This window comes from Ciona intestinalis, chromosome 5 (assembly GCF_000224145.3).
Source record: "Ciona intestinalis chromosome 5, KH, whole genome shotgun sequence".
Classification (NCBI taxonomy): domain Eukaryota; kingdom Metazoa; phylum Chordata; class Ascidiacea; order Phlebobranchia; family Cionidae; genus Ciona; species Ciona intestinalis.
Window position 1 is genome coordinate 316,052 of NC_020170.2, and position 11,872 is coordinate 327,923.

At 35.6% G+C, this 11,872-nt stretch overlaps 2 protein-coding genes across 2 annotated transcripts; both read left to right on the top strand.

Moving 5' to 3' along the window:
* Positions 1-154: 154 nt before the first annotated feature.
* On the top strand, positions 155-3,390 carry LOC100187415 (peroxisomal sarcosine oxidase; the record flags this gene model as incomplete). The annotated part of the gene is given in 4 exon segments (XM_002124986.3): positions 155-292; positions 931-1,101; positions 1,949-2,024; positions 2,829-3,390. Coding segments are annotated over 4 exon segments (507 nt in total), but the record flags the coding sequence as incomplete, so codon positions are not given.
* Positions 3,391-4,243: 853 nt separating this feature from the next.
* Positions 4,244-6,239, top strand: LOC100176378 (zinc finger protein 583). Its single transcript, XM_026834513.1, has one exon. The coding sequence runs from the start codon at positions 4,330-4,332 to the stop codon at positions 5,785-5,787; it is 1,458 nt and encodes a 485-aa protein (XP_026690314.1). The 5' UTR covers positions 4,244-4,329; the 3' UTR covers positions 5,788-6,239.
* Positions 6,240-11,872: the final 5,633 nt, after the last annotated feature.

Consider the following 11,872-nt stretch of genomic DNA (forward strand, 5'->3'; position numbering starts at 1 on the left):
CAAAAAATATACAGCTTTTTCTGAAGTAAGATACGTGGTAGTGGTAACTTGTAAGCTGGCACGAGGTGTGTGAACACCCGTGATATAATAACTGTCGCGAGGATATAGCAGCTTACATTTATTCACTTAAATATCAATGATTTCTTTTAATTAGCCTTTACTAATACGGGTTACCTACTGGAAAGCAAAAGACCCGGAATTGTACAAGGCAAAACGTTTTCCTTCAGTTATAATAAATGAAAAGGTTCACATATATTCAACGCCAATTTTGGAATACCCCGGGCTTATGAAGGTATTTCATGTTTTTTACTATTTTTGTTGTATTTTTTATTAAAAGTGTGATTTGTGGGTGTTATTGTAGAACATGTGTGTAATGGTTTAATACCCATGTTGTACTTGACAGTGAGCATGAGGTGTATGAATTACACCATGTGTGTCTGGTGTATAAGAAGACACCCATGTTGTATCTTGACAGTGAGCATGAGGTGTATAATTACAACATGTGTGTCTGGTGTATAAGAAGACACCCATGTTGTATCTTGACAGTGAGCATGAGGTGTATAATTACAACATGTGTGTCTGGTGTATAAGAAGACACCCATGGTATAACTTGACAGTGAGCATGAGGTGTATGAATACACCATGTGTGTCTGGTGTATAAGAAGACACCCATGTTGTATCTTGACAGTGAGCATGAGGTGTATAATTACAACATGTGTGTCTGGTGTATAAGAAGACACTTATGTTATAACTTGACAGTGAGCATGAGGTGTATGAATACACCATGTGTGTCTGATGTACAAAAAATACCCATGTCATAACTCAACAGTGAGCATGAGGTGTATAAATACACCATGTGTGTGTATGGTTCACACAAAATTTTTTAAAATTTAGTTTACCCATAAGAGTAACTCATTTACAAAATTACAGATATGCTACCACAGCGGAACAGAAATAGATCCAGACCAGCGGGACAAAAAACTGTCAAATAAAGACCAAACAACAGCGGATACACAATGGCAAACACTTGTGACAGCTATAAAGGAATACTATCCTTATATAGAACCTGTTCCATCTGTTACAGAAAGCTGTATTTATTCAGTAAGTGTAGTAAGGTGGGGGGAAAGGACACCTTTAGCACATAATATCCAAATATGCTGATCGTGTTTTAATCAAATAATAAGGGTATATGAGAGTCGTGAGGGTATGGTTTTATGATTATTTGAACGTTCTTTGTTTACTAACAAATGGGACGAGAAAATAAAATGAAAAGGTGTCCCATTTTCCCCACCCTACTACATGAAAATTTGATTTTACAAATACTCTTTGTGTTTTGTCAGACATATGTGTTTAATGTCTCTTATGTTTAAGATTAACTAACTCATTTTGCTTACAATAAAAAAGTTACACAAGTCAATATATATACAGTAATGTAGGGAAAGATGGGACACTTTTTATTCTGTATTCTTGTGGTAGTAAACAAAAAACTTTCAAAAAATTATAAAACAGAAACCTCACGACTCCCATAGACTGTTGTTAATTGTTTAAAACACAATCAAGATATTTGTGTATTATGTCCTAAAGGTGTATGTCTTGAGTGTCTTCCCTCACCGTATATATATTTTCACTTCCCAAATTATCTACAACGGAAATAGTTCTTTTTAAAATACCTGCTTAAAGTAATAGTTTTGTCTTTAAATACCTGCTAAGTTATAAATTACCCCAAACCAGGGTCTATTATGAAATTAATATGCGGTTTAACTGAATTTAAAAAATTACTTTTTTGGAACAACAAAAAATGTGTGACGCAGTAAACATGCTTATTTCATGTCTATTTTTTAGAATTTTTTGAATCTTTTAAAAAATTTTTGGGGGGGGTTGGAGCTTCCTATTTACCCCACTAAACACACCTGCCAAGGCGCAGAAATAATATAAATATTCTGCACAGGTTACTCCTGATCAGGATTATATCTTGGACCGTCATCCTGTTTATTCGAATATTATCATTGGCGCTGGATTTTCTGGTAGGTAGCTAGTTTTATTCTGTTTGCTAGGTACAGTTTCAAGGCTTACTGTGGTGGCTTCGATTCAGTGTGTACCTCGTAACTGGAGGTTCCCAGGTTCAAGGCTCACTGTGGTGGCTACAATTCAGTGTGTACCTTGAACTGGAGGTTCCCAGGTTCCAGGCTCACTGTGGTAACTTCGATTCAGTGTGTGCCTCGTAACTGGAGGCTCCCAGGTTCAAGGCTCACTGTGGTGGCTACAATTCAGTGTGTACCTTGAACTGGAGGTTCCCAGGTTCCAGGCTCACTGTGGTAACTTCGATTCAGTGTGTGCCTTGTAACTGGAGGCTCTCAGATTCAAGGCTCACTGTGGTGGCTACAATTCAGTGTGTACCTTGAACTGGAGGTTCCCAGGTTCCAGGCTCACTGTGGTAACTTCGATTCAGTGTGTGTCTTGTAACTGGAGGCTCTCAGATTCAAGGCTCACCGTGGTGGCTACAATTCAGTGTGTACCTTGGACTGGAGGTTCCCAGGTTCCAGGCTCACTGTGGTGACTACGATTCAGTGTGTGTCTCGTAACTGGAGGCTCTCAGATTCAAGGCTCACCGTGGTGGCTACAATTCAGTGTGTACCTTGGACTGGAGGTTCCCAGGTTCCAGGCTCACTGTGGTGGCTACGATTCAGTGTGTGTCTCGTAACTGGAGGCTCCCAGATTCAAGGCTCACTGTGGTGGCTACGATTCAGCGTGATTCAGTGTGTGCCAGTTTTAAAGCCTACTATTATAACTACTTAATCTATAATTCATTTACCTGAGAACAATTTTAGGTCATGGGTTTAAATGCTCTCCAGAAATAGGCCGTATTTTGGGTGATATGGCTATTGGAAATCCAACAGCTTACGCGCTGGGCTCTTTCTCTTTGTCAAGATTCAATTCATCTAATTTGTAAAGCAAGAAATGTTTTTATCTATAATTCGCTACTTGTGTATTTAATTCATGCAGTCATTCAGATATTTTATCTCGTTATTCCAATAAATGTTTTTCTTGTTGACTATTCTATATAATTCATACAATTGTTCAGATATTTTATCTCGTTGTTCCATAAAAAAGTTCTTATCATTTGTTACTGTGTATATAGTAATGCAATCATTATATTTTATCGTGTTATTCAAGAAAAAAAAAAGGTTTTATGTGTTTTCACTTTTCAGTAATAAGCAAATGTTTTGTAATACTTTAATTATGTTTCTATAGTTCCGAATGCAATTTAAAAATATGCAGGTTTTAATTGTTTTTAGGTCTATTATTTAATACTGTTTTACTGGTAATGTTTGTAATTGTAATAAAGCTTTTTTGTCCCAACAAAAATGAAATAAAGATTAAATCAGCACAGTAGGGATTTACTATTGTGGACGTGTGTCCATGAACATTTTAACCCAGTGGTCTTCAGTACAGTGGTTACGTTAGCATGAATGTAACTTAATTTATTCTCGCGTGGCCGAAAAACGGCACCTCTGCCAGCTTACGAGTTGCCATGTATGTTACTTGGTATGCATGTATGACTGATAATTTGGACGACCCATTAGTGACCACTGGGTTGGAGCAATTGCCTTTAAATATCTTGCCCAAGGACACATACGCCCACAATGGCAGCAGCGACGAGCCTGGAATCCATTACCTCTGGGTTACAGACAGGGCGCTAACCAACTGTGCTACGGCGCCGTACGTACAGGAAAATGTCATTACTAACAATGCAGGGATAAAGGAGAACAAAAATAAAATAAGCGGAGAGAAGATGGGAAAACGGTGGAGATACAGAGGGAAACAGTTTATTTATTTTATTTTGGGCAAAACAAATTTTTCCTCTGTCCCTATACCCCCTTTTTAGTGTCGGGTGCAGGTCGTGCTCACAAAGCATTCTCTCGTTTTTAAAAAGAAACAGGCGAGAAAGAGAGAGATGCTCTCTGCGACTGCCTGCTTATATTAACCATCCTCTTGTTTTAATAAAAAGAAACAGCCGGGAGAGATTTGTTTCTGCGCACCAGTGGGTATTAAGCGTTATCTCGTTATAAACAAAGAAACAGACGAGAGATTCTCTGCGGATGAGTGGGCATTAGGCGGTCTCTCGTTTAAAATAAAGAAACAGACGAGAGAAAGAGTGCTCGCTGGGAACTGGTGCTCTAAAACCTCCTCTTTTTTAAAGGAACAAAATGAGAGAGAGTTAAGCTTTGTTTACACATTGTTATACAACTCTGTTAGTTTGCTGAGAAGTTGTGTTTATTTCACAGCAAGATAGTACGTGCTTTTTGTATAGTTGTTTAAAATAATAAAATGAACATGCTCGATGACAAAGACACAGCTACATCAATTAGTTTGCTTATTTTACAAGAACTAAAACTTATACGGCAGGACATGAAAAATGAACTGACAAAATTGAGACACGCTTTTTGTAACAAGTATAAAAACAACGAAAAGGGATGTGGCTTATTAGTAGGAAATGGTTTAGAACTGGTTTCTGCCAATGAAAGAAATTCAAAGGAAATAGGCCTATTAGAAAATGGTCCATTGAACAGTGAGGAAAGTTCACGAAAAAGCTCTAATGAGCAGTCATTAAATGCACCTGAAACTATTGAACAAAATGCACAACATATGTGTGATGAATTGGATATAAAACACGAAATTTTACAAGATATTTCTGAGAATTCATGCAATGATGAAGAATACAGTGATACTACTGTTGGAAATATGTTTAAAAGTTTCGAACCAAGTCCGGGTACGGATACAGACAGTAATGATATTGATATTTATATAGCAAGTTCCAACACCGAGTCCATTTCTAATGAGGATACAGAATTAAACATGGGGAAAAATGCTGTAGTTCCATTTACATTACCAATAGTCACAACAACTTATCAGCCAAGTAAAGAAAATTTTATCATTCACACAGAAAATGCATTAAGTGCTGAAAAAACATCAAAAGAATTTGAACATAAAAACTGTGAAAATCAACAAAATTTTTCGTTCGGTAGTAAATTGAAATCGGCTGGTTTAAATGAAGAGAAATTTAAAGAAATCAGTCTGTTTGAAAGTTCTTCAATAAACAGAGATGCTGAACTTCAAATTGCATGTGTGTATGGTAACCTTAAACCAAATACCAGCATGGCTACCAGTTCTAATGCAAAATGTATTTCTGATATGAAATCAGATTCTAATTTGGACACAGTTTCAAATTTCAACCAAGATTTAAACATAGAACCAAATGCTATGATGGCGACACAAAAGAAACAAAATAGAGAACTTTCCAAAAAAAACGTTCGAAGAAAATTTATTCAAGATACCCCAAATACAGCAAAAGTCACTGAAGAATTTGGATCACAATTTAGACCATTTTGCTACGACCAAAATACAAATGATAGCGAATTAAGCTCATTGTCTATGCAATATTATTATGACAATTTTAATGCAAAAAACTCACTGGAAGATTTTAGAAATGTTATTACTGCAATTGATAGCGAACATAAGAAAGTACGACCTCAATGCAAACAATGCGGAAAAGATTTTGATTCCTATTACAAAAAGCGGCGTCATATCGCGTTAACCCATCATTCTAAACCGAAATTTGTTTGTTCATACTGTAAACAAGTTTTTATTTGTAAACCCCATTTGACGGTTCATGTGCGACGAAAACATACCGGCGAAAAACCTTTTTCATGCCTGAATTGTGGTAAAAAGTTTACTTGTATTAGTGATTGCAATCAGCACATGAAGAGCTTGAAAAATTGTCACTAGTATGAAAACACAACTGTAGAATTAATATAGTAGGGTGGAGGAAGACTACACACCTTTTCATTTCATTTTCTCGTCTCATTTGGTAGTAAACAAAGAACAATCAAAGAATTATAAAATCCTATCTTCACGGCTCCCATAGACCGTTGTTAATTGTTTAAAATAAGATTTGGATATTATGTGGTAAAGGTGTCCTGTCTCCCCCACCCTACTATATCATTTTTTTTACCTTTCCACAAATTTAACTGCATGTGATTTAAAGTGATTATTTTCAGATACGTTTGATGCCTTTCTTGCAAAATACTGTTGCAACTTTGTGTGTTTAATATATTCTATTCTAAATGGGTTAAGAGTGACATAGGTCATAAGACCTAACCTATGATTTAGGCCTGAGTTGGGCCATTATCACAACATTGTTTATGCACATTCTGTTCTAAATGAATGAATGTAACTTATGTGTAAAGTCCTGCAGTAAGGCATGCCATGGGACCTGAGATTTAGGTCACAGTTGTTCTATGATTCAGGCCAGAGTTGGCTCATTACCCAGACATTGTTTATGAACATTCTATTTTATATGGGTGAGGTCTCGTTAGAAAACTAAAAGGTCTCGTCTAACAAAATGTCCTATCTTCCCCCATCCTACCAAACTTTTTTTTTATTCATTTAGTAGGGTGGAGGAGACAGGACACCTTTAGTACATAATATTCAAATATCACGATCGTGTTTTTAACAATTAACAACGGTCTATAGAAGGCATGAGGATACGGTTTTATAATTCTCTGAAAGTTTTTTTACTACCAAATGGAAAGAGAAAATGGAATGAAAAGGTGTCCCATCTTCTCCGCCCTACTTTCTTAATTTCGGCTGTTGAGTTAAAGTGTCCCGTGTTTTTTACTGCAACAGGCGATGCTCGTGTAGCGTGTAGATTAATCCTTACCAATCGTTGCATCACGTAGTCATTTCTAGACAGGATATAACTAAAACAGCGTCGAAACTGCATTAATTAGAAAATAAAATCTCGCTGTTAAAAACACTGCACAAAGAAAGAGAGAATTAACCAGAAATTTAACGGGAAAACAGCGTCGAAACTGCATTAATTAGAAAATAAAAATAAAATCTCGCTGTTAAAAACACTGCACAAAGAAAGAGAGAATTAACCAGAAATTGAACGGGAAGTTATTAAAACGAACGACCCCTAACTATTGCTCTAACAGTTCAGCTGGTGTAATAAACATTCTAAAGGACATTTGATCAGTTTTGTTCCATGCTGTTTCGTGTTTGGTTTTAATCGTAAAGCCTTTTTATTGTATAGTAGAGTGGGGGATTATGAAATAATTCTTGAAGTAGCTGTTTTTGTGTTGAGTATTAAGCAAAGTTTGGTTAAGTGTTACAATATCCCCGTCACCGTAATCGAAGAGGCAAATATAGTTGTTAATAGTAGGGTAGGGAAAGATGGGACAACTTTAGTTCATATATAATGTACAAATATCCTGATCGTGTTTTAAACAATTAACAAAGTTCTATGGGAGTCGTTATAGGGTACGGTTTTATAATTCTTTGACTGTTTTTTTGTTTACTACCAAATGTACGGGAAAATATAATGAAAAGGTGTCCACTCTTACTTGTCCACTCTTATCACAGAAATTCAGTTGTTGCGTTTAGGCTTGCCAAAACTTACAGCACGTCTCGTTCTTCTCATTAAAACTCATCGCTATTACCGAATCTACGAAATCGAGCGTCAATTTTAGTGCGAAACGAAAAGTTTACTCCTGAAAGCAGATGTATGCGAAGAAGCAAACAAAAAATGCCACCAATAAAGGGCGTTGAGTATTGCAATATTTCATCAGTTCTTCAAAAGAAATACCGTGAGTAACTGCTTCTTTTTATGGCTTTTAGAAATTATGTTTTATTGTAGATGGAAGAATCAGAATTTCTGTTATCGCTGTTTTTGTATGGCTAGCATATATTTTACGGGTCGTGTCTTTACACACACTTTTGTTTCTATTAGGAGTTTAACTTATTGTGCACGTTAGTGGTCATATTAATCCCTTTTCGTCGAACAGTTGTTCTTGTTGGGCACGTAGTGACGATTTGATCCTTTTTCGTCGAAAAGTTATTCTTGTTCTTGTTGTTGTTGTTTTTTTCGTGACATTTTTACGCACTTACCTCAATTCTTAATTCTAGCATTTATTCTTTAATCTCTTGATTAAAATCAAATCATAATATATATTTATAACTTTTAGACTAAATTTTCAGAATTAAAACCGCATAATTAGCGAATAATTAATAATTACGTTACTCTTTGTTTAAACGCGCCAAATTTAAAATGCACCGTAAACTTTAATTGAATGGTTGTACTCTATAAAGTATTATGAACTATAAGCATAGTTTTCAAAACGCTACTGCATATGATCGCCTAATTAGCCCGTAATTAACGATTACATTTCTGTTTGTTTAAGGCGCTAACTCGTACTTACAATGTACTTTATCATTGATTAATCGACTGTATTCGATACAATAATTTAAACTAAACTTAGCCTTATAAACCATAGTGTATAAAATCGTCCAAATAATAAGTAATTAATGATTGTAACACATGGGACTATACAAAGAAGACGGAAATTTTTTCCGCTAGAGGCGGTAATTATTTAAATTAAAAAATACGGAAAAACGAACAAAACAGCACTACAAAGTGTTAATAGGTGTAAAACAAATTAATTAAATAATAAAAATACATTTCTAAATACATAAAACACTAGTAAGAACATATTTCCCACATTAGGTCGGTTATATACGCTCTTTCGTTATGTGTATTGTCGTCGAGTCTGTGGTGTAGCGGTTTGCGTGCGGTGGAAACTATCTTTGTTTCATTTTTACCGGGTTCGAGTCCCGCACAGTGGAATACTTTTTTTTTATTTTTTCAAGTGTTTTTTGTTTGACGAGTTTGGGGTTAGGAGTTAGGGGTTGGTGTTATGGGTTAGGGGTTAGTGTTATGGGTTAGTGTTATGGGTTTATATCTTATGTGTATAAACCGTGAAACTAACTGCTCCCCATAAAATAGAGAAACGAATTTGTCATCGCCTCCTAGCGGAAAAAAGTTTCCGTCTTCTCTGTATAGCTCCATGTGATTGTAACGCTTGCGAGTCAAGTAAACTGCCATGCATCGGGAAGTCGCTGGTAATCGGTAACTTTTGGCTTTGTTTACGTTAGTATGCAAATATAAGCAAAAAGTATATATAGTATTAGTCTCATATATCTTTTATAAAAAAAAAAACAAATACAAAATAATTGTTACTTCAGGTTGGGATCGAACCCGGGACATGACGTTAGTGAAGCGCGTGCAATAACCGTTAGGCCACTAGATCTATTAACCATCCATGTCGAGACAGTGGTTGTATTGTCTGGAAATTTGGAGGGTACTTGTTGGTGAGATAAGGAATCCTCACATCGATTCACGCCTGAATCAAACTATTTCTATTTAAGTGGGGACGCATTAGAAGTTTTTGATCAAGCTCAGTCGACCGTTGTAGTAAAATGGTTAATTAATACTATGCTAATTAGTTTAATTAACGTGCTCACGCATTAGATCTTTAATATCTTGTTCTTAGTTTTTTGACTTAATTTGAACTTAAAGAGAAAAATAACTATTTCCAGATATATATATATATTTTTCTAACAAACCACACCGTCATTCCTTCCACTTCCTGAAGATTTAATGCGCAAGTTACGAGGTGGACATGGTTTTACGAAGATTGATCTAGCTGACGCTTATAATCAAATCCGGTTAGGGCTAGAGAGTCGCAAACGACTGGCCATCAGTACACACAGAAGTATTTTATTGCAAAACATTTTACCATTTGGTATAACCTCCACTCCCGGGTATTTCCAATCAATAATGGACGACCTCACACAAGATTATTACTCTTCTTTACTACTGTTGCACTTTATACTTTGATTTATTTTAAAATGACCACTGTAAAACTCACAAATTTTTATTGTAATAGGTCCGGGTTTTGCGTTTTTGATATCGCATATACATTGACTATCACGTTACTATATGTGAGTGATTATTTTTTGTGGACAACCCATTAGTGACCACTGGGTTGGAGCCATTACCGTTAAGTGTCTTACCAAAGGACACATACGCCCACAATGGTGGAAACCCCTTTTTTATATATTTTTAAGCAACGACGAGTCTTGAACAAATTACTCTTTTTGCTATTGTCAACTCTCGTTATCGTGAACGAAGAGACGTAACACATTTTATTTATTCAAAGTAGTGGTGTGTGAAAATAAAGCATATGATTTGTTCGCGCAAACTATTTGAAAAATTAAATCATATTTTTTCTGAAAACCGTTCAAAGTTGGGCGGTTTACGGCATGTAAGGTAACAAAGCACAACGAAACCTAGAATTTATGAAATTAAAATGTTCCAATTGTAGTACTTTTCAATACATTAAACAACTCGTTGCCAAAAAGCAAGAGCAAAATCCGCATTATATATAACTGATCCAATTAGTTGTTTTTGCTTTTTAATAAATAAGCGCCATATTACATATTTGGGGTAAATCTGATCAGCATCTTTGGTAAAAGGGTAAAGCATACCTACAAGTTTAGGAAACACTGCTCTATCAGTTAACGCTACCATGTCGTTACCAGAGTCGTATAAACACCGAGTAGTCCAACTGCCGTCTATGTGTGTCCAAAATAGAGCAAAAGTGGTGACTTTCACAATGGGTTTAAACGAACTTGTTAAGTTTTGTTTGTGTTTTCCTATTGTGGGAAGGTGTAAAACAGCTTCTATTTACCTTACCAAACATTTTTTAGAAAAAATGTATAAATTTAGCCGCATTAAATGATTAAAATGTCGCAAATCAACCGCTTCTAATTCTAATTTTTGACTTTTTTTTGACACCGAAAACAAATAACACATGTTTTTTACATTTTTCAACCTTTAAATTTGTTTTTAGGCCCAAGTTTTTCTGTAATTTACCGAAAAACATACATTTTCCCTATATCTACTGTGTTATTTTGGACCCAAATTGCCGTTCAAATTGTGTTTTACGTAACAATGGGTTGGACTACTCGGTATTTCTATGGCTCTGGTCGTTACTAAACACGTCTATGGCTTTGTCAAGTACCGTTGGTGCCGAGGCTCGAGGCACCTGGAGAACGAGGCGTGTGACGCCGGTCACGAAAATGTACTAACTTCCTATCGCTGGTAGGCCTATTAACGCGAACCAGAGTCGTATAAACACCGAGTAGTCCAACTGCCGTCTATGTGTGTCCAAAATAGAGCGAAAGTGGTGACTTTGACAAAGGGTTTAAACGAACTTGTTAAGTTTTGTTTGTGTTTTCCTATTGTGGGAAGGTGTAAAACAGCTTCTATTTACCTTACCAAACATTTTTTTTAAAAATGTATAAATTTAGCCGCATTACATGACTAAAATGTCGCAAATCAACCGCTTGTAATTCTAATTTTTGACTTTTTTTGACACAGAAAACAAATAACACATGTTTTTTACATTTTTCAACCTTTAAATTTGTTTTTAGGCCCAAGTTTTTCTGTAATTTACCGAAAAACATACATTTTCCCTATACCTACTGTGTTATTTCGGACCCAAATTGCCGTTCAATTTGTGTTTTACGTAACAATGGGTTGGACTACCCGGTATTTCTATGGCTCTGACGCGAACAATGAGCGTTATTCCTCATAGTCTTAAGTTTTATAAATGACACTACGGCATGAAGTTACGATGTTAGTAAATAACGCATTTCCTATTGTCATTTCCAGCATTTACTTATTCTGAAGAAAATCGTAAGAAACACATACAACACAGCATACTGGATTGCGCTTTTACTGCAAACTGCATTTAAAAATAATGTTAATGGGCGTTGTTCACGTATATAGGCGCATAAGACCCTTGAATACTCTGTGGTTGTTTCCAATATTATTTTGGTTAAAGTATTTATTTTGTTAGTTAAAAATACAAATAAAAGTCATATTTCTGGAATGTTTAACTCCGATTTATATACGTTTCTTTCTTTGAATGCTGTCTGTAGTGTGATGGACTGATGGAGTAATGAT

What these genes read in the sequence shown, in the direction of transcription:
- LOC100176378 (XM_026834513.1), top strand. Translation starts at nt 4,330, where the DNA reads ATGAACATGCTCGATGACAAAGACACAGCTACATCAATTAGTTTGCTT.